The following is a 27,285-nucleotide window of genomic DNA, read 5'->3' on the forward strand; positions in this document are numbered from 1 at the left end:
TTATTTACTCTATGGCGTGTAAGTTCTTTCCTGTGAAATCTCCTGCTTTGGTGGAAGCTTTAGCTATGCGTGAAGCTATGTATTAAGCTATCAGACTCAAGCTTTCTATAGTTAAATTCGAATGATGCTAAATTAATTATTGATGCAGTGAATAATGGCTCGTCGGTGGATATGGATTGTGATGTAATAGTTCATGATTGGAGGAATTTTGTTAAGCATAACTCATCCTATTTCTTTGGTTTTATTTACAGAAATTGTAATTGGATGGCACATGTTGTAGCCAAGAAAGTCCTTAGAGGGGTCAAATTTTGTAACAATTCTTTAGCCCAAATTGTGTGGCTGAAGTCGAGACTCGGTGAGTCGGAATTCAAAATCAATGAAATACTACCTTTTGATAGATTATAAAAAGGCCTAATCATTTAAACACCCTTCACGTTGTTACTTTTTTTTCATTTATACACCGACGTAGGAATTTTTTTAATTGTACCCTATTTCGGGTTTTCATGTTTTATCTCTACCTCAATTTTAAAAAAATTGACAAATTAATTAATTTAAAGATGAAAACACTAAAAACAGTTAAATAGAAGGGTTATATCATTTTTTTTTGGAAAAATACAAACAAGTCATGTAAATTTAAAAATATTCAAATAAATCCAGAAATTTAATTGTTTTTTAAAATTTTATTAAATAAATTAATAAATTAATTAATTTCGGCCCACCCCCGTACTCATCTGATTTACGAACCCATTACCGAAACCCGACAAATTTTTATTTTTTTTCCCGATTTTCAGATAAGGAGGACTCGCCTGAGAAGAGGAGTTGCCGCTCCTCAGGCGAGGAGTGGCAGCAGCTCCGAGGAGTTGTGCTTAAGAATCGGAAAAAAATTAAATCAATTTAAAATTTATTATTAGTTGAATTTTTTGAGAGAGATCGTGTTTTTGTACTATTAATAATATTAATATTTAATTAAATTAAAAGCGAAGGATTCATTTGAACATTTTTCTAAATGAAATAAATTAATTTAAAAATTCAAAATAGATTATAATTGAAAAAATTTCTACATCAGGATATAAATAAAAAAAAATTATTATATGGAGGGTTTTTAAACGACTAGGCGATATAAAAAAAACATGACAATGATGACATTTTCAGTATGAATAAAAATAAACCGACGACAACGATGCATAAGTAAATAAATAAATATACTAGAAAGCAGCATTTCTTGTCTTAACAACAAAAAAACAAATCAAAAAAACAATGAGCTGTCATTATACGACACATTTTATAATTTCGGGTGGTGGAAACATGAAACCGTCACTCCACTAAAAGCAGAGCCGTAGCCAATTACAGCCTCGCATTTCGCAGAATCTTTTTATTTTTTAATGGGACCCCAATCTTAAATTGATGCGATCAACTCATAATCTCATCCATCTGATCTAATGACTCATCAATGACCCAGCACCTATTTTCTAGTTGCTATCTCAACCACACAATAACAGTCATACACCCTCTCCCTCTAACCATGTTATATTAGTAATTATTATTTGAGCAAAGGGTCAATCCGGCCCTCCAACTTATATTTTGACATTTAAAAGTTATTTTTAACTTTTTTAATCAATTAAATTTTCAAATTCATATTTCAAGTTTAAATAAATCACTTTAAATTTTTTTAATCAATTAGGTTTCAGACTCTTTTAATTTAGGTCAAATAATTTTTAATATGCATATCTCAAACATATAATTTGTTTAACTTTGAGACACAAATTTAAACATTTTATTGACTAAAGTTATTTATTTAACTCTACAACATAAAATTAACTAAAATATTTAACAAGTGATTTATATGTCATTAACACTAGTATCTTAATGAACATATAATTTGATAATATTTTCCGATGTGACAAATATTTTTAATTTAGACGACAACATAAGCAAAATAAGACCATAAAAACTTTTATGGAATAAAAATTAAAATGTGGTGACCTTAAAGTAATAAATTAAAATTTAATTTTTTTTAAAATAAATTAAAAGCTCAGTAACTTTTTATATAATTAACCCTTATTATTTTATCCTTGTTTTGTTTTTGTTATTCGCATCTAATGACTCAGCTGTTTCTATCTACATTCCAAAAAGATTGCTCTTTTTCTCCTACGTGGCCGTTAAATCTTAACCAAACAGCCAGTAGTTACTCGCCACATCAGTTTCCAGCTCCTTTTGTCTAATTATTTTTCAACACTCAACAAAATCCTATCCCCTTTTTTTAGCCTTTATAAACCCAACCCTCAAGCCTTAACAAATCCCCTCCCTCTATTTTTGTCTTCCAATTCAAAGCTACAGTTTGAAAAAATTTCTCTAAAATCTTCCTCTTCTTCTTCAGTTATTATATTCAAATTTCTTGGTTTCATTTCTTGTTTGTTAATGGAGATCCCAGTGATCAATAGAATAAGCGATTTTGAAGCTTCTCTGCAAAACCCATCGTTTGTTTCACAAGCTTTAACATTTTCCAGCGCCGAGAAGATTCTTCAGGCGTACAGTTTTTGGAAATGGGGAGCGTTAATTCTTGCCCTAGTAGCTTCCTTCTCTACTGTAATCAACAGAGTCAAAATTCTCATCGTTCGAATCCGAAACCGTTACGTAATGCATTCTAAACCTAATCTTATCAGCCAACAGAGTTATGATTCCGACTGTGAATCAGAATCCGACGTGTCGTGTTCTTCTTCGTCTTCTATGTCCGACGATGAGGAAGACGAGGTGGAGGATGAGCAAGAAACTACAACGACGTCGTATTCTTGGAGGTCTGATGAAGATTTTAGGGTTAAAGGAGTAGGTTATTATGATAATAACGACCAAGGGCAAAACCGTAATTTAAGGAGACGTAGGAACAGCAGTTTTGAAGATATCTTAGCTTCGTGGTCGGAGTTCAAGAATGGGAAAAACGTAGTTAAATTATGGGATAATTTAGGGTTTGGATTTGGTTTAAATCTTGAGTGTAACGCAAGAAACTGCGTGTCTCTTTACGATATGAATAAAGAAATGAGTTTGTTTTCAATCTTCGGCGAGAAATCGGATATTCCGGCGGTTTCTACGTCGTCTTCTTCGCCGGCGGTGATTGTTTCAGCTGAGAGTAATGTGTTGAAGGTGTGGGACACGCGTATTGGCAGTCGGTTACCGGAGATACTGGCGGAGTGGAAGCCGATACTGGGGAAATTTGTGGGGATGACTGGCGGCAGCAGCGGCGGCGCTGTGGAGAAGGTTTACGTGAGAGATGATTTAACGGGGAGGTTAACAGTGGGTGACATGAGAAAAGTCAAGTCGCCGTTAGAGAATGCGACGGAAGCTGACGTGGATACGTGGTGGGACGCTGACGGCGTTAGTAGTGGCGGTGTTGAATGAGATTGAAGCTTGTGGTCGTGGTGACCCGGTGTGCTACGCGGTTCAAGAATCGTGAGCTGGTGTAGAACTGGCTAAAAATGATTATTTTAAGAAAAATGATTAAATGTGTAAATAATTATTGATTAGGTGATTAATAAATGGATTAAATTGTTTAATGTTTGTTTTGGTATGTTGCCTGGTTAATTGGTTTTTAACCAAATCTTCATCTGCTCTATTTGTTTTCTTGTGTCCATTATAAGTTGCACGAGTTGTGAGGAAATATTATCCAACCAACTTTTTATTTAATTAACGTACTAATAATTGTAAATCGTGTAACATACGATAAGGGATTGAGATTCCCTCAAGTTCATTATAAAATGAACGTTATAGATCCAAAAAACACAATTTTAATCAAATTAATCTACCGTTTATTTTATAATGAACGGTGTAGATTGTGAACATTACCCCCTCAAATTTTAAACTTGAGGGACTCCTAATCCATTCCTACACAAAATAATTTTATAGGCAAATCAGTTATAAAATTAACGGTTATAATCAATTAATTCTATTTTGATAAATAGTTTATAAGTTGAGAATAATTGCTAATTAAAGAAGCAATTATTTTATATTTTAAAGAGATAATTTCAAAAATGAAATTTATTGATCATAATTATTAATTTTATAATTGATTTTGCTACAAAGTTAATTTATATAATAATTATTTATTGTTTACTAGTTGAGGGGAAAAATCTTTATTTAATTCAAAATTAAACTTCAACTACAACCTCTATTTATTTCCTTTGATTTACATAAAAGGCAAAGGGAAGTTCAATCTTAATCTTACTAAGTTATAGATGCATATAACCATTTTTTTAATTTATAATAAGTTTGCTGATGATAAAATGTTTGATAAAAATTGTATTTTATTGAAGAAATATTTAGATATTTCTTTTTAATTTTTATAAATAGATATGTGAATCAGATAACATATTATCATTTTCATATTGGGTCATTGAGTTTAGTTTTCGAATTTTCGGAATTTTTATAAAATATAACTGTTGCATATTCGATTAATGAAATTCAATGAACTCAAAAAAAAAAAAAAAACTTGCAATTTAGAGAGATATTCGCATTAAAACTTAACTATGTAATTGTATAATTAAATTATATTCCTTCATTTCAAATTAGTAAATAACATATAATAAATAAAATATTAAAAAATTATCTTTATTTAATTTCATACAATTTTATATATTTAATTAACATATTGGTCCATTTTACCAATTAAAATAATTTTCAAATCGTAGGAGTACATTCCATGACAATTTGTTTATAAGCAGCATAAAATTAGTGAAGCATCCTAACCAAAAAAAGTTGTAGAAAATATTAATTCAGTTTACTCCTAGATAATCAAAATCTTCTAATTCCAAGACCAAAATTACATGGGTTAATGAAGATTAGGATGAGGATTTTTCCACACCATTATATGAACACAATCCATAAATATTAGTCTAATTCGCCCTTCAAATTATTTTCAGTGTAGCCTAATCTAATCACATAAATTTTTAATTTGGTCTAACCAACACATAACATTCTTTTCACGTTGATATTTTTAGTGATAAGTTGAATATATTGTTTTGCTGAAATACCGAACAATTTCATTCATTGATAGCGATATTACACTTTTCAATAAATATAAAGTATCACTCCTATAAGATTATGGTTTCTACTCTATGTAAAAGACCATTAATATAGTGATAATAAAATATCTAAAATACTTTATAATAAAATCAACTTATTAAATAGTCTTAAACTTACTAAAAGATTGAAATCATTTTTACTATCAAATTCTCTTCCATCATTAAGAAATTAGAATAACAACTAATTTCACCTTTTTCATTTCACGTCTTAACCGAGTTACTTTAATTAAAAAGTCTAAAAAACTCAAAAATATCTTGAACTTGCCAGCCCAAAATGATATAAATATAAATCAACTAATTTAAATCAATTGCTTACCACTATAAATGTGTTTGTCATAATTTTAGTAATATCATTAGTATAATTTGGAATAAAGATGAAGTCGTAATTGATCCATCAATTTTATACAAGCGGTCAATATGAGCTTTCATCACCACCGCATCTTTTGAAATCTTTAAAATTCTATTATTGCCGATGGACTTATAATCATAAATTTTTAAAGTAAAAATGAAGAGAAAGGATTCTTACAAATTATAGAGTGTTGATAAATATTCTTACTCTTATTTTATACATCTTGATTTTAACTGAACCAATAACAAAAGTTCAGCAAAATTAACCGTTGCCCGTAATTATAACTCCAATAAACCTTATGTATAAAATTGGCACCAATGTGATAATGCACAAGTTAAATTTGCAAAAAAAAAAAACAAATAGATTAAAATTTTGATGTAGTTATTTCACTGGACAGAACTAACTCTCTTTAAAAAACATGTTTTCTCTGTTAGTTGACTATTGAGTTGGCTCTGTAGATAGAACTGATTGTAGAGCTCGTCTAGACCATAACTATTAATTACATGAAATTTTTTAAATTTTCTTTAAAGACATATGACACTTAAATAAGGTCCTCATCCGATTCGTCTTCAACCATAATTACTTCAACGGTAGTTTTTCAATACGTATTACTTTGATCTTTTTAAACAATTAACTTTTAGATAGCCTTTCTTTTTGTACTAATTACAAGATGCGGGTTTTGTATTCACGATTCTTATTATCATAATTTATCTTCTTCGCACAAGTCTTGACTGCAAAGACAAATATTCGATTTACTTAGCAATTTTAGTTATTTTAAATATTCAAAATCTCTAATTAGACCGATAACCAAAAAACTGAAATTTTAAAATTTGAAATCAAATCGATCGAATTTAAATTTATCATTGAATGAAACCGACCTTAAATGATCCATTTAATTGGTTTTTTGGCTGTTCGAAATTTTTCTCACTCCTACATGGTAGAAACTAAATCAAAACAACATATAAGAAGAAAAAATCCATTAGCCAAGAGGTGCTCAACGAACCTTTACCGGTTTTAAATTAACACAAAAGTAATTTTTTGTGCAATGCGAGTTTTTATATTTGGATGTGTTCCCGTCGCCGTGATTGAATGAGAATAAATAAGAGGCTCGTAGGATTGACGTGACGGGTGGGCCGTGAAATAGAGATTGAGTAGAACAACATTGACTGGATGGTAGAGTCGTGAAAACACATGTTTGTTTCACTTACTGTTTTCATCATGCCATTGCTCTAGAATTACATATAACCATATTACTCTAAATGCATGCAGTTTAAAGTTGATGCCTTATAAAAAGGATCTTGGATATAGTTTTTCTTGTGACGGTGAAAATCGATGTCGTTGGGGTGCTACTATTTGTCGATTTTTCATAAAAAATAGATTTATGAACCCATTGATTTGATACCGATCAACATGGTGTACCTAATAGCTTGACGTTAATGAGACATACGTTAGTTGATATAGCTCTATGTATATGTTCTTTGGAGCTAGAACCCATAAATAAAATGAAATAAATAATGGTGAGCTTATGAAGAAAAACATAACATGATTTAAGAGTGTTTATACAAAGCTAAAAAAAATAGTCGGAACCGATCTTAGGGAATAGATGGCGTCTTAGGACTCCTTCTCACCTATTCGGAATAGGGTCATAGATTAGTCGTAATTAGATCTCTTCTATTTTTTTTGATTTTGTCTGAATCCTCCTTATCTTTTGAAAAAAGGGAAGAAGGATGATCTGTTTAGGTGGATCCCTGTTTAGTCTCCTTTGTTTTGGCTGGAAATTCTAGCCAACAAAAATCACAATCACAATATAGTATGGCTACATTCTTATCTATCATCCAGCAACTAGGTCGCATCAACTATCATTTGCTTGTATCATGTCAGTAGTACATAGGTGATGCACGAAATTACAAGTATACAAGATTGTATATAAAGTAATTGTGAGCGGAACGAGGTGCGGGAGCCGCTCGCCCAGACTTATGGCTGACTTCGAATTTGGAAAGGTTTTAAAAAATAGAATTGCCAGCTAGGTAAGCTAGAAAATGCTTTACTACTGACTAGACAACCTAACATGCTTATGGGTGAGATCACCGTGCATTAGACGAAAAGATGGGGTTTGATGGACACTACCAAAACTCTTGTACTTGACTTATCGATTGGATTCATTTACTAGGAATATCAGGTATATCTCACCTAAACATACATAACAGTCCACAAGATAAAATGTTCAAAAATAAACAAGTCTGGAAAGCTGGTAAATGGAAAGCTGTAAATCTGGAGATCATGTGAGACGCGCCTATTACTCAATGTGGATTGGCATGTGAGCATGTAACAAATACTCATAAACAAGAATTTAATCCTAGGTTTCTATGCTGTAGTAGATAAAGGTAGGTCTTAGTCATTTCTCATGCAAAAAGACTAAACCGGATATGTAATATGAATTTTAATTTAGTCATCTTCAATGCCCATACAATCACTATTTACGTTTTCATGGCAATCTTATAATTTCTAGGTGATTTGCTGGACTTGTTTGATTTAGAGTTAAGTTAACGTGGTTAAGTTATTAGCTTGTTACTATTGGATTTGGACATGCTTTGGAAAGCGATTAAACAATGCAAACATACACAAGGGCAGTTGATTTACATACAAGATAAAGAATACTTTTTAACTTTGTAGAACTAGATTATAGGACACTTATCGGTCGTCTGGCTGTCCGTGTGATGAGAATCTAAAAATGGTTAGAATAAAAATTTGTTGTCTCGTTGATACGGATCCATTGGTCCAAACATGGGTTGATTGCGAGTTCAAACGACCCGAAATTGCTTCTAAAAGTCGCTGGTCTTTGGCGAGCTTGAGCTTCGAGGCCTATGTGAGGTGGCAGCATAAAAAACGGTTTTACAGCCCAATACAAATTGGTTCTAGCTCATTACAACATAAAATAATCTCCGACAACTAATTATAAAACCATGGGCTTAAATAAGGCCCAATTTCGATTTCGAACGAGCCCAGAAAAATGAAAATATAAAAACTCGAATCTGAAAGATCTGGAAGGGTTTGGAACTTAGGGACAATGGTTCCATCTAGAGTGGCGACGGCTCCACTATGAGTGGCAGTGGTTCCAGGTTATGGAGTCGATAACGCCATCGTGGTTGATTCGCGGCAGTTTGTCATTTGGTTCGATTTCCATGCAAAAACAACACAAAATGTAGAAGCATATACAGGTAGGTTTCAGGATCGAAACTAATAAAAACACCCTAAACACATGTTTCTAGGAAGATCTCAGGGTTATCATGGCAAAAAAACAACGAATATGGAAAATATAGCAGTTTGTGGCTAAACGTGCAATTTTAATAGCTGAATTGAACCAAATTAACATATGATGATTAAAATAAGTTAAAACATCTTATAAGCATGTTTCTAAGTCAATTTCATAGCAATCATGACAAGAACAAATAACATGGCAAAAATAGTAATTTAAGTCCCAACACGTGATTCTAATAACAGAATTCAATAAAAATTGACATTAATGCATAGAAAGTGATATGGAATGTATATGGGTCTATAGAAATACTTTTCTAAATCTTAGGCTTATTTTGTCAATTCGTATGTAGAATTCGCCTCTAGTTCGGTGTGCAGCAGAGCGTGCTTGATTGATTGATTGAAGCGTAATAGCTTGTTTTACTGGTGAAAAATCGACTATGTGTGTGATGATGGTGGTTTGACCATGTCTGTGAAAAAATTAGGGTTTATGTGTTTTGATACCTATTGGTGCCACCCCTGGTCAGGTGAATAAGATGTATATTTATAGAGGTTAGGTAATACTTAGGGTTAGTTAGAGGTTAAATTACGTTAGGAGTGTACATTGAGTGAAGGGGTGACGTTAGGAGTCTAATTAGGATAATTATTGGTATTATATTCGGATAAATATATATAAGGTGATAAATCGGGTTAAAAGATTTATTTGGTGCCCGAAAGAATTAAAAAAAGCTTCTAAGACCCTAAGAGTTTTGGTATGGTCAAATTAATCCATCAAACTTCTAAGATGTTGTAATTAGTCTAATTTCTTAGACTTAGACCAATATCTCTTTAGATTTTTATAAGCTATTCGCGGATAATTACGTTTTAATCCTGCAAATTTGTAGCTGCGCACAGATCTAACTCATTTGAATTCATACTTGCAGATTGCTAGCTCGTCACCCGGACGAGTTTCTCTGAAAATAATCATCTGACGCTTCAATCCCTTATCACTTTTTACCTGTCCAGAAAATAGGTGTTTATAGTAATATAATATAAGTAGAGTGTCAAACCATCGAGAAGTGAATTTAGTAGCAAAAGAGTTAGCTAGGTTATTATTTGAGCCATATTGGTTTTGAATTTTAATTAAACTAAGAAAATAAAAAATAATCAAAGATCAAACAATAAAGACAAACAATCTAGAATATTGTTTTCATATGAGTTTTGATTCCATTGCAACCTAATTACTATCAATCAATTTCAATTGTTCCATCTAATGAAGGATAGATTGAACACACTAGTCCTCTATTTCGTAGACATTATTAGCCTATCAATTGTAACCTAATACCTTGAATCGTTCTTATTCTCACGAGTTATATAAACAAAAGAAAATAGTTTTCAATTATAATAAATACATTATCGAACAAGTTATCCATATATATCACATAATAAAAATAAAGTAGTATGACTCGTGTTTATTTTTATGCTCTTATAACATCTCTCAATCAATTTGTTTTAATGACGTTTACTCACAAATCAACTTAGCATCGAGTAATTATTGATCAGTTAATTACAAACATTTAACTCAATAATAAAAATTGCATGAACAAAAAAGAAAGAGTTGATTTTTTTTGATAATTGAGAGGGGTGAGCACCTGTAGGAGGAAAAGAATCCACGACCTTAACACTTTATTTTCATCGCTTATACCATTTGAGCTGCAACTCGTTGGTAAAAGAAAGTTAATTATTTTCAAAAATTATATCATACACCCATACTACTGATAATACCTTAGATCAACTATTTTAGCTCAACATTATAAAGTTTAAAGGGATAATATCAAAAAAAATCATGAACTTTACATGTTTTTTTATTGACCAAATGTTTAAAAAAGGCTAAATTTTTCATGAAAGTTTCACAAAAATGCAAACCTTTCAATTTTATCTAATTTGTCCCGAAATGCATGATTTCGTTTCAATTATGTCAAACTATGTAATTTTACTTATACAGCGCTAATATGTGGCATGCCACATCAGAATGTGTGGCATTCCATATCAGAATAGCCTCAGCTTGAAGTCTATTTCAGGATTAGGATTAGAATTTTGCCTCAGTTTGTGCTTTATTTATGATGTAAAAGAAATCTTGATCGAATTAGAGTGAATTCCCCACGAATTGTGTGGATTTCGGATGAAATTTTTGCCTTCTAGAATGATTCTTGATGAGTAATTGGTAAAGATAAAAAGTTGAAATACATTTGTCTTAAATTACCAACTATATATGGAACTAGTAATTGGTAAGTTTTGCTTTTCTAAAATGAGTAATTAGTAAGTTAAAAAGTTAAAATACAAAGATCCTAAATCGAGACAATTTAACATGCTGTAAATCATAGTTTAAAAATTAATTGCAAATTAATCTTTAGATTAGAGACCGACTAAAATAAAAAGTTAAAGAAACAAGGGTCCTAAAATGGGATTTGCCTTACAAGAAAGGTCAAAAATTGTAGTTGAAAAACTTTATACGTAACACCAAATTCTTGGAAAAACCTAAATCAATCAATAATACTCAATCGATGAATCAGTAAAATTGATTGCTAGTTTGTTTGTGAGTGTTAAACAATACGTAACGCAACTGCAGTCATAATTACGTGTGATTATAATTACTAAATTACTCGCTTTATAAAACGGCTTAATATATCATTTGACCTTTAAACTATACCATTTTATTCTGTGCGGCCTCTAAACTAATTTCGTGTTATTTTGGACCTCTTAACTCTTTTTTTTTGTTCTATTTAACCCCTCATTCAGAATGTGCACACCACGCGCGATGACGTGGATAAAATTGCTGACATGACTTTGCTGACATGGGGTTAAATAGAATAAAAAAAATAGTTAAGAAGTCAAATAGAACACTAAAATAGTTTAGAGGTCATAGGAAATAAAAGGGTAAGGTTTAGAGGTCAAAAAATATATTAAGACTAAATATTTTTTTTAATTTATAATAAAAAGTGATGTACTTTACATATTATTTGAAAAAAATCATTTAAGGTTTTAAATATCATAAAATTTGGCGTGTTTTTCAATTTTAACACAAATTTTAAAAATTCAGAATTGATTTGAAAAGTTTGAAATTACAAAAAATTTAAAGCTGGTGTATTAAAATTTTTAAAATTGGAAATTCGTGAAACACACTAAAAATTATAATTTTTTAAAAAAATTTAGTCTTTTTTTAATATTATCACAGTACAGTAAATTTATATATTTTATAATATCGTTAAAAACAGACAAACTTTATTTATCATTATTGAAATGTAAACAAATATTTACATGTACAAGAAGTTATATTATGTAACTATTTGACTAAATTTTAATATTTTTTTATTTTTATAGAAGATTAAATGTATAAAAATTAAATAATTGTAATTTCGAGAAGATTAAATTGGTAAAAATTAGAAGTTTAAAGGTGCAATAGGAAAATAAAATAAGTTCAGGGGTCAAATAGAACAAAATAATGTAGTTCGGGGGTTTAATAGAACAATTTATGCATTTTAATTATCCTTCACGCGCTTCAAAGCGTTTGAAAACACTCGCTTTTGCCACGCTGGAGGAAAAAGGTCAGATCGGCAAAAAAATTGCAGTTGACAGATTAAATAGAACAAAAAATAAAGTTAAGAGGTCCAATAGAATATCAAATTAGTTTAAGAGTCTCAGAGAATAAAAGTGTATAGTTTAGAGGTCAAATGATGTATTAAGCCCTTTATAAACTTTAGTTTCCATAACGGCTACAAATAAAAATTTACTCCTTCCATTTTAAATAATCAATAAAATTTATACATCTTTATCTTTAATTATAGATAATCATTTATTTTTTTAAATAGTTAAATTTTATTTTTTTTCCTTTTTTATTTATCCATCTAACAAAACATATTTGATTTCAAAATAATTTTAATTATTTTTTAAATTTATATCTTCTTAATAAATAACTATGTAACTCAATTTGTAAAACATGTATTAACATTGGAATAATATTAGTATGTAATATGCATGGTAAAAAAGTTAATTTATACAATTTTAATTAAATGAACAAGTAAAAAAAAGGGTTTATATAATTATAATTGTGATACTTTTAAATACATTAATTTATTTAATTTTGTTCATCAGTTTTTTTTTAATTTTCGGATAGGAAAACGCTTGTGAAAGGAATAGAACTCACAACCTAGCAGAATTACTGCCTAACACTTAACATTTGAGTTATAACTTATTGGTTTTATCAATTTATTTATTTTAAATAATTTAATTTTTAAATAAATATATTCATTCAAAATTGTCCAATTACTCAATTTAATTTAATTTATCTTTGCTTATTTAAAGAGTACTAAAAACTACTGCTTCAAATATTGAATTGTCCCTAATTGATAGATGGATTTGGACCGAATCAAAGATGATCACGTAAAAGTGTAATTTCGTCTTGTGTTTTACACGGAATAGTGTTTTACACGAAATAGTGTTTTACTTGATAATATAGATCCCTTGCATCGGTCGTTTCTTTCTTCCAAAAAGAAAAATAAAATCGTTAATTATGAATTTCCTACAACATATGAAATCAATTGGGACTTGTTTAATATTTGAATATTTCCTACAACAGTTTGTTTTAGTTTTTTTCGAATTTACTGGTCCGGATTCAAGGTGATAGGGTTATATGAATAGCAAATTTTTCATTTTTAGGAAACTGAATGAGTATAATTGTACAATTAAGACTCAAATTCTATAATTTTGAACTATCCACACAAAAATAAAAATTCGTAATTATTATAAGAGAATGACTTTTAATAATGCTCTACTATAATGACTAATAAAATCATTATAAAATTCATCGTTTTGATATTGTTTAATAAATCTAACTATTTCACAATAATATAAAAAATTATAATAAAAATTTGATTTTTTTATAACAACCTATATATTTTATATTATTTTTCAATGTAATTTTACAACTAATTATAAAAAAATTTATTTTTTCACAAGGTTGATTGTTTTGTTTTTAAATATAACTAATTCATGACAACAAATTTTGTTACTAAAAAAAGAAAAGTTAATAATCCTCCATTTTAATAAAACTATAATCTCATTACAAAAGAAAAAAAAACTTTTACTATCAACAACTTTAACAGTATTATTGCTTTGGGTCCGGTTATCTCAGGTCCGGCGGCTTGGGTGGATGATATAATTGACAACAGTGGTGCTGATGTAAGGGCAGACAGATTTCATAAGGAAAATGTTAGACTACCTTTTAATCATATATGTAAATCGAAAATTTCTCCAAGAATTAAGTTTTTTATTTGGGTGGCTTTTCATAGTAGATTGTCAACCTTAAATTTCTTAGCAAGAAGGTCTATCATTGAGAGGAGTAACATTAAGTATTCTTTGTGTGATGAGGACGAAAGGCAGTGTGATGAGGACGAAACGCGGGAGCATTTATTCATTCACTTTTGTTTTACGAGAAGCTTGTGGTGTGGTATTTTTCATAAGTTAGAGGTTAGTTGGGTGTTTTTTTAGCAGAAATCAAACATTTCTCATTAATTGAAACAAGAATTCTCAGCCACCTTATATAGTGAGCTGAGTACAAATGGTTTGTTAGCTAAACTATTACAAGTGTCAAGCTATCATTGGCTTAGGAACTAACTAACTATCTTAACTAACTAACCAATCATATGTAAATACATGGATAGTAGAGATTAGCCAATAGATCATTGACTTGAAGAAGCACACATCCAACGGTTGCTGTGCAATTTGCAGAATAAGCTTGCAGATAAAGAAACAGAATAAGCTGTAAAAATAATCTGTTGTTAGCCGCCCTTAAGCTGGAATTACAAATTCTGCAAATGCAGTTTGGAGATTGCAGCTTGAAACATAATGGGAGGTAAAGCCTTCGTAAGAAAATCTGCCTGTTGATTTGAGGAAGAAACTGGCGGTAGATGAATGATCTTAGAAAGCAGCTTTTATCTTACCAAATGCAATCAATTTCAATATGCTTGGTTCATTCATGGAATACTGGGTTTGGTGCAATATGAATGGCAGATTGATTATCACAATATAGCATGGCAGGCTTGTGATGAGTGATGCCTAGGACATAAAGTAGATATAAGAGACATTGGACTTCACAAGTAGTAGCAGCAAGTGCCCTATACTCATCTTCAAAGGAACTTCTAGAAACTGTTGTTTGTTTCTTTAATTTCCAGAAGATTAAAGGTGTCCGCAAGAAAACACAATAGCCAGTAATAAATCTTTCTAGTATTAGAACAGGAAGCCCAATCAGAGTCAGAAAATACTTTGATAGACAAATATGTAGTAGCAAAGAAAAACACTACTTGGCCAGGAGCTTGCTTAAGATATCTAAGCAATCTTTGAGTGCATTTCATTCCATTATTTTTCTTATAACCACCATAATTTGGCTTTTTTTTATAATTGTTTTCAAAATTGCCACTTCCTTGTGACTGTGAGTTTGTAGGATTACCCATAATCTAATTAGTGTTTGTATAAAACACATTAGACCCAATTATCTTGGAAAAACTGCCCATGTTTTGTCTTTCATGCTGGCTAGCTAAGGAGAACACCTTGTTAATATTTGGCAAAGATTCCATGATTAGAATCTAAGATTTGAAAGTGCTGAAATTTTCATTCGGTCTCTTTTTTTTTTATAACTGAGCCATTGTCTCTGTATAGTATCATCTTATGAAGACCTCCACATTTGCATTGTGGATCACAAGAACATGTAGGAAATGGCCTGAGATTCACCAATTCACCCCACATTTCATTCAAGTGTGTATAGTACTCAACAATACTAAGAGTATTCTGCTCACGGATCTGAAGGCTGCAGTGGGTCAAGAGCGACAGAGGGTCGAGGGCGGCGGTGGGTTAAGAGCGGCAGAGGGTCGACGGCGGTGGTGGGTCGAAAGCGGTAGAGGTGGAGTCAGTTGTTAATTTTGAATTAATTATCTATCTAATTAAATTCTTATTTAGGACTTATTTGAATTTTTTTAAAGATAAAGAACTTGTATGAATTATCAAAATAGAAAAGAATATGAGATTACCTTTAAATTTAGTTGTGTTGAATGTTTTCATTCTTGTAGTAACAAAATCGTATAAAATTTTCAATTTAGGATATAAATTAAAGTCGAAAATGCTAAATAGGTTGATATTGCAAAAATTACAATGTCAATATGTTATTGAAAAACAATTTGAAGGTCAATGATTTTTGGGACTTTTACCTTTGTAATATTAAACTAAAAATGAAAAAATAAAAAATATTGGGCATTTTCTAAGTGATTATGCCGAAAAAAGTTTGGTATCGGTGAAGAAGTCTGATCGAATCACTAGACGGCCCAGTGACAGTCCTAATTTTTTTTTATAAGTTGTGCAAGATTGTACTATTTGTAAGATGGGCACAATTGATAAAATTAATTTTTAAAGTGAGGAATGCTATATATTTTAATACGAAAAAACTATAATATTGAACTCTATATATATTTTTTTTAGATTTAAAATAATACGCCATAAGGTTTTTTTTTTAAATTTGCCTCCGCTATACGCATTGCTTCTTATCAACTACTAATGGGATAAAGTAACGATTGAAGAGTGGTGGAGCTTCAATAGCATCAAGAAGCTAAGATAGTAGATAAAGTCACAGCCACCAAATATTAGTAAAGTATAAAGACATATTCCTTATAAAAATATGCTAAATAGATTTAGGTTTATAAAAAGAAAAATTGTAGTTGAAGAGGAAGAGGAATAAAATAAGATATGATATCACAAACATTATAATATTAGATGTAGTAGTTGGAAATTGGAAGGAATATCTCCTCCATTAATCCAAATTGATGCGTAGTTGTTGCTACAGCAAAAGAATTAAGTCCTATCCTAAAATATTCTTGAATAATGGTAGTATAATTAATTATTTATGAATAATTAAACATACTCTTATATCAATAAGATTAGTTGTACCTAATGAAGGTGGGGTAAAGTTATAATTTGATAATTTTGGTCCCTTTCAATTATTTGATCATCAAATTTATTTCTTAATTTTGGTGTTTCCATTAGGTTTTCCTTTGTAAGACATCTTCACCAATAAATATGTTTGTTTATGTAAATTAATAATGAATTATGTACTTAACCCCAAAACGTAGATGAGTCGGTAAGGCGCTCTTCTAACTTAAGTGAGGTTGCGGGTTCGAACCGCACTCATGTATGCAGCCGTTTAAAATTTGAAAACAGAGTTTTGCCTCCCGTAAGGGACCTACCCGGCTCGAGTGAGGATTAGTCTAAATGTGGAAAGCTTAAAGGTGCCGTTTCATAGTTGGAACCCGTTCAGTACACCTCATTATCAAATCAAAAAAATAATAAATTATGTACTTCTATTAGAATGTTAATGGTTTAGGAGATAACCACAGTTCTTTTGCCAACTTAACAAAAAACACTTTTATTAATCAGCAACATCCATATTTAACAGCCTAGCAAGAAGAAGAGGAGTATATATCAAAAAAAAAAATGGAGTACTATTTACCGCAACTAAATTATTAGATACCGCTCCTATTTTGACCTAACCTTTTTCAAATTCAAAACTTCATATTAAAATTCTCTCAACTCACACTCAAACCCGACGAACGGATAAAACAATTTGGAATAAAAATATCGGGATGTAGCTGAGATAGAGGACGAAAACCTCCTGTAAGTGTTCGTTTGCTGTTGTTTTATTATTTTTAATTTTTTTTTATTTTCTTCTAGACCGACGCCTCCGGATCGTGTCGGTCCAGAAGGGGAACGGTTACCGGAAACGTTCCCCTTGTGGGGAAACGTTTTTGGTAAACGTTCCCCTTGTGGGGAAACGTTTTTGGTAAACGTTCCCCTTGTGGGGAAATGTTTCCCCACAGGCGGCAGCAGCGAACGGAAACGTCTCTGCCACCAATTTGTTTTTTTACTTAAATTAAATAATTAATTAAAGTACAACTTAAGAATTTGACAAGGATTCTGCGCTGCTTTGAGTTAATCTTTGGGTCAACTATTAATTTCCATAAAAGCTCTATTATGGGAATCAATGTTAATGAGTCTGATTTACTATTAGCGGTAGAGACGGCTGGTTGCAAAATTGGTTCTTTTCCTATCACGTACTTGGATGTGCCGATATCCAATCGAAAGCTTTCGTCAAGAGCTTGGGATCATGTGATTAAGCGCTTTAAATCGCGGTTAGTCTTATGGAAAGGCTCTCTCCTTTTTCCTGCATGTAGACTTGTCCTCATTAAATCTGTACTATACAACGTGCCAGTTTATTATTTGTTGCTTCATAGCATGCCTACATGAATTTTTAATCTGCTGGAGATGTACATGAAACGTTTTCTTTGGAAAGGAGATATCTCAGCACGGGTACCGAGTAAAGTCTCGTGGAAGGTGATTTGCCAAAATTATAAAAAGGGTAGTTTGATTATTACTAATTTACATGTGAGGAACCAGAGCCTATTATTCAAATGAGTTTGGATTTTGCGTAGTCATAACAATAGATCGTTGTGGTTTAATGTTATCTCTAGTTGTTCTTCGATTGTTGATTGGGATTCACTCTTACATGGAGATGTGAGAAAGTTGTCTTACATTTGGAAAGGAATTCGTAAAATTTGTTGCTTGGATAACATTGCGTGGACTGTTTTTATTGCGAATATTAAATTCAAGGTGGCAATTGGAAATTCTATCTCTTTATGGAACGATAATTGAATGAATATTGGTCCGGCTTCATTTCCTCAACTTTTTCATCTATCTAATCAAAAGCGCGTGTCGATCAATGAGATTTGGAGGTCGGGTTGGCGATGGCGGAGACAGTTAAGGGGTAATGCGGTGTTATTTTTGGAAGCTCTTAAATCCACTTTTAACGTGTTACAGGAAATAAACGGACGTTAGGATATGGTTAGCTGGAACTCTACGGCGGGTGTTTATACTCGAGGTCCATGTGCAAGTTTATGGCAATTTCTAACATATCCTCTAATGCCTCTCCTGTGGTTAATATTTCAATCAGAAATAATTTAATTGAGCAGGTCCAAGGAGCTGGGAACGGGCAGCAGCGAACAGGTCAGCGAGGGTGGGTCAGCATCTTAGTGGATAATCGGTTGAATCATGCAGCTGCTTCCTATTCTCCTCGGCAGTAGCAGGTAGGAAGAGAAGGAAGTATTTCAGGCAGGAATTTTGCATCTCAAACAGTAGCTGCTGTTTTAATTAGTACTGTGGACATTAATCTTTTCCAACATATGTGGAAATCGTTGATCCCTCCTCGTGTTAAATTTTTCATGTGGATTTCTCTTCACAACCAGGTACCGTTTCTAGATTTTTTTAGTTCAAAGAGCAATTATTGTTGGTAATTCTAGTTGTTCTATTTGCAATGTGGTGGGGACTCAAGACCATATTTTCATTCATTGTGATTTTGCGAGGAGTATTTGGCATGAGGTTCTACAAAAAATGGGTATGGCTTGGGTGGCTCCTTGTAAATTTGCCGATTTTCTTCTTCAATAGCATGAGATGTTTTGGAAAGGACCCTATTCGAAACTTTGGCAGATTCTTTGGTATATGTTGATATGGGAAATATGGAAATGCAGGAACAATAGAGTTTTCACGGGTAAAGCTACTTTAAAAGAGGATGTGATTTTTATTTCTTTTTACAAGTCTTGTTTTCTTTTTAAAATTAGCAATAGAAGTTTTTCATATACGGGTTTGGACTTCTTTAAGAATCTGTAGTGTATTTTATTCTTTGGTTCCGTAAGGGGGTTGTTTCCTGGAAACGTTTTCCCCAAAGGGAGCCGTTTCCAGGTAGCGTCCCCTTTCTGGACCTACACCCCCGGTACGCGTCGGCTCATGCTGGAGACGTCTCCGGCCTGGACCGACGCGATCCGGGGACGTCGGTCCATAAATGTTTTCCAAAAAAACTTAATTCACATCGATGAAAAAATAAAAATTACTTCGGACAAAGTTGGGATACCCGGTTCCGGTTCTTGATATTCGTTTTCCGACTAATTTAAAGCGTTATCTGTCATTACGGTTTTGAGATTCGAATGAGGTTGAGAGAATTTTTTTATTTTAGTTAGAAGGGCGAGAAAGTAACTTAGAAGGGTGGTGCCTAGTAAAAAAGGACAGTATTTAGTAAAACTCTATTTAAAAAACAGTTATCAGAAATACTGGTTGTAATGGCCTCAACATCATTTTACTATTAAAAGGGCCTAAAATTAGATTTAGCACACTAATATTGGGCTCATAAGCGCAATGACCCATCATCGGTACAACCACCATCATAATCCACTGTGGAGAATCAAACTCATGAAATTGGAATTTTTACATCATAAAGAGGAGAGAACTCATATAAAAATAGTCATTTCAAAACTACTAGATTTTATTAAAAATATTTACTATAAAATAACTAGAAACCAAGCATGCACTTTAGTCATAACAACACAGAATCTTTTAATATTTTTTCGTTTAAACTGATGAGATCGAAAAAATACAACTTTAAATTCCAGTTTTCATTTAATGTTTAATATTAATTTATTTTTGATTTATACAAAATATATTTTTTAATTTATTTAATACTTTTTTGTTTATTTTATATTAATTTTGTGTTTATTTTGGGTATATAACATTAGTTCCAATAAATTTCAATGATAAATAAGATTGTTTTACTCAATATTTGTTAATAATAATATAATACTTATTTTAATTTATTTTATTTATTTTCAATTTATATCTAGTTTATTTTGTATTTATAATATTATAATATTATTTTATCAATTTAATTTATTTACTATTTATCGACATTTATATGAAATTATCTTCATTCATATCTTGACAAAGCAAATCTGTATTCATATGAAAAAATGATGTCCATGCGATTCAAATGCACTGTTAATTTTTTTTTATTCCTTTTCTATTTTTTTTAATAATATATAATAATATGTTTATGTGACACTATTGTTTATTTTTATTTCATTTTTTATTCATTTTGCTTTACATTATAAATCATAAACTTTTAAACTATTTTATGGTAGAATATTAATTTTATCTTTAATTATTTTTGAACAACGCCTCATTCAATAATTATTTCTATTTATTTAATATTTAGTTTTGCTTATATTTTATTTATTTAATATTTATTTTTTGTTTATCACTATTTTTAGATGAAATATATTTTTAATAGAAAAAAAAATTGTGTTGTCTAACCGCGAATGATGCGGTTAATACAGATGTCGTTAAACAATCATAAATTTTTCATATATTTTTCTATTTGGATAACGTATTAAATTTTTTTATTACACTATATTTACAATTGTTTTATTTTTTTGTATATTATAAAACAAAAATTTCAATTTTAAATTCTAATTTTTGCATCATTTAAAAATATATTTAAGTTACACCATATAATTGACTTTACAAACATTAAAATTTATTTTTTGCATAATTTGTTTTTGCAAAAATATTATTTTTATTGAAATCTTAATATTTTTATCTTTTACTTTTTATACTCATTGGTCGTCGACCACTTTTGGCTGTTGACTACCGCCAGTTACTAACTACCGCCTCTAGTCACCGCCCACTGTCGCTATTGTTATTCATGCGCATTATAAAAACGTTCAGTTTAACAAAAAGTTAGGTTTACTATTCGTTTATTGTGGACATGCATTATAAAATTTTACAAATTAATTTTACGTTAAGTTTTTTTTAACGAGTAAACACTTAGCAAACTATTTTAGTTAGTTTACTATCATTTTCCTTTTAGTATTATAAGCCTTTAATAAATTATTTTAGATAGTTTACTTTTTGTTTACCATTAAAATAAATTAACTATTAGTTTACTTTCTGAATTAAAAAGCTGTAGCAAACTAGTTTTCTTAATTTAATTACTACCAACATATAACATGTACGAAATTAAATTTCAATTTATAAATTTTAATCTTTCAGATTTAAACTTTAAACACTGCTCAAGAGTAAGAGCGGGTTTTAAGTTAGCATTTTTAATATCTGACAAATCACCTCATGGATATCTTAGAGTTATTTTTTCCTTTTAAAATTTCAGAGGGCATACTTTAAACTCTTTATAATTTATAGGGTTAATTCTTAAAAAAATCACGAACTTTACACGAAGTTTCATTTTAATCATGAACCTTAAAATTTGTCATTTAAAGGCACAAACTTTCATTTTGTTTCAAATCTATCGCCAAAGTAAAATCCGATGTATTTTATCGAACCAAAAATTCATAATCCTATATACTCTAACTAAAAGATAATAAGATTTAATGTCGATTTATAATTTGGGTCTTTAATTAATGGTTTATTTAAGAATTTAGTCAACAAAAATACACTGAAATGATAGATTTGAAATAAAATGAAAGTTTGTGCCTTTAAATGGCAACTTTTAAAGGTCATGATTAAAATGAAACTTCGTGTAAAGTTCGTGATTTTTTTAAGAATTAACCCTAGTTTATACAATCCTATAATAAAAAACCTGTACCTTCTTTTTAAAACAGACATGACAAGACTAAAATATGTATCTATCTCCAAGTCCATTTTAGCAATTCTCTATGTTGTAATCAGATATAACTTTTAGACAAGATTGAGTCGAAGTCAATTTTGACAAGATTCTCTATGTTGTAATATCAAATTCAGTATTGCAATGCATGAAATCCAAATGAGAAGCTAAAGTTGAACTAGTCTCTGAATATCCAGGTTAGAACCAACTCTTCATGTTCGTAATCAAAACAAAAAGTTAAATTATATGATCAAAGAAAATTAATTAATTAATTAATACGGTCTTACGAATTTATAATAAATAAAATTGCTATTCAACAATGTCATACCGACCAGGAAAGATCAAACTATCCTTGGATGGCTAAAGAATAAATTAAATGTACATGAACATTATTCACATGCGATCAGTATATCCCCAGCTGATCGATGGATTAATTGATCAACCCTAACTTGAATTGCAAGCAAATGAAAAAATTAAGAACAAAAACAAATTAACATATGTAATAACAATACAACCATTAAAAATAAAATCAACCTGTCCCTATGGTCACATGAAAAAGAAATAGGATAATCCATTTAACTAGAACTAATTAACTTGGATATCTCTAATTCCCTTTTCGGACCACTTTGATTTCACGTTAATTAATCAATTAATATTCTGGTAATCCAATTTCATGAACTCCAACACAGATGGAGACATCGAATTGGCGCCAATGCTCGGTGATGATGCGTAAACAGCTGAATGATCGGAGTATCTGTACACAGGCTTAGGCGAGCAATAGTAATTAGATTGCGTAAACAATGGAATACCCGTAAAATAAGGATTTTTACCACCGCAGCCGCCATTATCGCCACCGCATCCGCCACTGGAATTATCAACGGTTAAAATCGAGTTGCAATTTTCATTATCATCCCTATTGACTCGTTTCGGCTTGATATTATTCGCACGAACGCCTTGTTTTTGCTGGGCGGACGGCTGATGGAGTGCGATTTCACTATCGTTTCTCGAGCTTGAAAGCCCGGTTAGTTTTTGCACCAAAGCCATGAAATCGCGAGCTTGCGTGTGGATAACTTTCGGCGAATGCGTGTAAATGATGACCGGATTAGTTTTCGGAACAGGCGCAAAATTGTTCGAAAACGAAGAAGACGAAGAATTGGGAGAATTAGAGGATTGTTTATGAATAAGATGAGAAGCTTTGCTAATTTTCAATGGCGAAGGACGAGCTTGGCCATTGGTGAAGGTGTCATTAAAATTTGCAGGGCTCATTTTTAGGTGTTTAGTTATTGAATCTTGAAATTAATGAATAGAATTTTGAAATAAACAAGACGAACGATCGAGAGATTTTATAAATACGGGTCAGCTTAGAGAGACAGTAAAAGAAAAAAAGGAACTAACAAACTAAGAAAACAAGAACAACCTTTAAGCAAATTAACAAGAAACAAGATTTTTCACACGTTTTTAGGTTTTTAAGGATGTTTGTTGCTATCTACTATCTAGAAACAAAGGTACATTTATATATGTTTTATAATAATAATATATGAAGAAAATATTTCAAAAAATATATATATGAAGAAAACAATAGAGTAGCCAGCGATTCTGACCGTTGACATATATGTAAGGATAAAATCTTAGGTGATACCAATTGTTTTTTCTCGGTTATCAATTTGGTTCCTTATTTTTAAGTTTACCTTTCTCGGTTTATCTAGAGCATTTATTGCGAAATTAACTTCTCGAAAAAGTATATTTTATGAGAAATTAACTTTTCAAGAAGTTTAGTAAAAAGTTCTCGTTTTAGTTTTTATTTCTAAAAAAGATATAATTAATTTTAAATTCAAAAATATAAATGTTCGTGTACTTTGAGATCCTCCCAATGTAGTTGTACATAATATTTTACATATTGATCAATTTGATATGTTATTTTTAAATTATGCTATTTTATTTATTTTTATTTCATTCGACAATACTTTATAAAATTCAGGTCAATTGCTTATGGCAATAGAAGTGAGAATATTATCCGTATATTTTGTCCGCCAAAATTGTCTCACCATATTTGCAAATTAAAAATTAGATACCAAACTGATATATTAATGAAATAATTGGTATTAAATTGATAAATACGGGAAAGATACGACAGCATTCAAAATTTTGCAAGTGTGACGTACATATGAAGAATATTCTCACTCCCGTTGCCACGTTCCAAACAATAAATTTGAATTTTATAAAGTGTGGTTGCCCAAAATAAATATCAAAATAATACAATTTAAAATAAGGTATTAAATTGACACATAAGTAAAAGATATTGTACCATATGTGCTTTTAACCCACAAATATATATATGAATGTGGAAGGTGTTGGAACCTAAGGTTTACCGGAAATCAGTTTTGTTTAGAGAGAGAAAGTTAATTCTTATATTATATATTTCTGCTTTTGTTATACAGTCTTTGTTTTATGGCTGTATTTTGGCTTTGGCCGTCTTTGTCGGCTTACTTAGCTACTTTAATTTATTATTTTAGTTTTCTTGTTTGTTGAGAATTTGTTAATTACCAAGAAATTATAGTTCTAGTTCTTATGAACGAACACTCTAAAATAAAATAATTAACTTGAAAGATTCTAAAAGTCAAATTCTATGTTTTTTCTATATATTTTATGGTAATGTTGATTATTCCCATTCTAATAATACATTGAAGAAAGATATATATATGATTAACCAGTATAATATTATAGATTATGGTTAAACAAGTGCAATTTGATCAAGTAGATATATGTATTCTCTTAGCTTTTTAAAACTATATAGTTAATTATAATTTGAATGTTATAATTTTCTTTATCATTTTAAGGTTTAATTGACTCTGAATTCTTTTTATTTTTTGTTTGAATATAACTATCATAAACGATAAATTTATATATAATTATCGTGATATATTTTATAAATAAATTATAATTTTAGATATGTAAACTCTTTTTTTGTTATAATTAATTATAAAGTTCCAATTATGAATAGTTTAGAAAGATAACGATAAGATATTTATAATTAACTATTTTTTTATTTTGTACACATGAAATTATTTTTATCTTCCTATTAGGATGGAGGAGTATTTCTCTTATAGTTGTGTTGGGATTTAGTTATAATTGTTGTTATCATTATTGTTTATACTAATGAGTTTGTTAAGCAAGAGAGCTACTGGATCCAATTCAAAATAGTAGTTATTTTAGGAATATTTTTTAAAAATACGTATCATTTTATAAATTAAGAATTTCTATGTAGTTGCAAAATTTACATCATACATGTTCATGAATCCAAATCGTGGAGTTGATTTGGATCAAAAAAATTAAAATGATATTTCAAATTAATCATATACATATTGAATATTACAAGTTGGCAAATAGGGGTTAACAACATAAAAAATTAAACCCCCAATTTATTCATTAATTTAATAAAAAGGAGATAAATTTTCAACTTATAGGGGCGAATAACAACGGTACCAACCATTGTATTTATATTATTTATTTTGCAATGGCTTATCACAAAGTGAAATCATTTTCTATTTATTTACCTTTTCATATTTTATTTAAATATACAGTAAAATGATAAGAATCCTTTATATTAGATCTTTTATACTAAACAATTACAGATTTTACTTTTAATCAGTTTTTTTAAATGAATACTTTTAAGCAGTTAGTCATTCCTTTATCATTTCCCCCTTAGATTTTTTCCCCATAATTTTAATTTTTCTATTTATTTAGAGAAATTTTTAGATAAACTCAGTTCATCACATCATTCGTGTACAAAAACAATCATATTAGGACACGTTATTAAAATAATGAAACTATCTAATATTACTATTCAAAAATATAAAAAAGTAATAAATAAAATTACGATAGTAACACTATTTTAATGATGTGTCAGGCCCGGCCTTAGGCATAGACCACTAAGACCTATGCCTAGGGCCTCAAGTCCTTTAAAAATTATATATAACACATTAAATTATTTACACATATATTTATATATTATTTGGGATTTTAGCGATAGGTGGGTACTAGGAATTTTATTTTGAAAATTAATTTAGTATCTTAATAATTATTTTCCCATATTTATATAAGATTTTTTTTAAATAAAAAATACATATTTTTATACATTATTTTGACAAAAATATGTTTTTTTTTTTAAGAAATGGCTTTTTAAAAAATGTATATAAAATTTACTTAAAATTCTATTAACAATCTAACAAAGATCAACCAATGATATGTTCAAAATATATTTGTGTAAGAAAACAGAGTGAATTTCTGTAAAAAAAAAAAAAGATAAAGCGCACATATTTCTAGAAAACGCTAAATATAATCGCCTAAGGCTTCACTTTATCTAGGGCCGGTCCTGTATCTTAATATGATAGGCTAATTCACAAATGACTTGATAAATTGAGTCTATTTAATAATCTCTCATTTATTTAACCCCAAATAAACTTCCCTCACTGATTTTGGATGTACTTGAGATTTAGCATGCAGCTGGATCTTTTTGGAAGAGTTGAAAATCATAGTCAAAGTCCTTTATAAGTTTTCCATTTATTGTTCCTTTCTTCTTTTATTTAGGGTTGCAACTTGCAAGATTTCTTTACAAAAAAAAAAAATTAATTTCAAAGTAAAACCAAGTTATCGCGATGATGGATTAGAATATGGCAAAGTGATATCAAAAGTCAATAGAAATAATAGTAATCAATTCAAGCTTCGGCCAGCCGTAATTAGTATAAGTTTGAGATTTGTTGAAAGTTTTATGGCTGACTTCTCTCTTAATTTTTGTGATTATACAAACATTGGATTATTGATTTTGAGGTTACTGTGTTTTTATTGTGTTTTCTGTTTAGTTACTGAACTTTAAAATGTAGCAAATTGATTATCATACTACTTTTTTAGTGACTCCAACATGTTAGAGGTCACCGACCTACTCCCTTCTTCTCGATTTTTGCTTTGGAATTTAACTAATTAATAACAATTAAACTAAGTAAACACGCTTTGTAATCAATTGATTAAAGAGATTAGGGAATATCTTTCAATATGGTGTTTCAATCTATACTATATATAAAAGCACGGATGGG

The 27,285-nt window shown here is 30.1% G+C and overlaps 2 protein-coding genes across 2 annotated transcripts; one reads left to right on the plus strand and one right to left on the minus strand.

Annotated features, from left to right (window-relative positions):
* Positions 1 to 2,278: 2,278 nt before the first annotated feature.
* LOC126671189 (uncharacterized) lies at positions 2,279 to 3,548 on the plus strand. The gene has a single exon (XM_050364921.2). It carries the CDS (start codon positions 2,419 to 2,421, stop codon positions 3,391 to 3,393), a length of 975 nt encoding a protein of 324 aa, XP_050220878.1. The 5' UTR covers positions 2,279 to 2,418; the 3' UTR covers positions 3,394 to 3,548.
* An 18,911-nt stretch (positions 3,549 to 22,459) lies between these two features.
* LOC126674637 (VQ motif-containing protein 20-like) lies at positions 22,460 to 23,660 on the minus strand. The gene has a single exon (XM_050369121.1). It carries the CDS (start codon positions 23,459 to 23,461, stop codon positions 22,841 to 22,843), a length of 621 nt encoding a protein of 206 aa, XP_050225078.1. The 5' UTR covers positions 23,462 to 23,660; the 3' UTR covers positions 22,460 to 22,840.
* Between the last annotated feature and the right edge of the window lie 3,625 nt (positions 23,661 to 27,285).

Source organism: Mercurialis annua, linkage group LG3, assembly GCF_937616625.2.
Source record: "Mercurialis annua linkage group LG3, ddMerAnnu1.2, whole genome shotgun sequence".
NCBI lineage: Eukaryota > Viridiplantae > Streptophyta > Magnoliopsida > Malpighiales > Euphorbiaceae > Mercurialis > Mercurialis annua.

What these genes read in the sequence shown, in the direction of transcription:
- LOC126674637 (XM_050369121.1), bottom strand. Translation starts at nt 23,461, where the DNA reads ATGAGCCCTGCAAATTTTAATGACACCTTCACCAATGGCCAAGCTCGT.
- LOC126671189 (XM_050364921.2), top strand. Translation starts at nt 2,419, where the DNA reads ATGGAGATCCCAGTGATCAATAGAATAAGCGATTTTGAAGCTTCTCTG.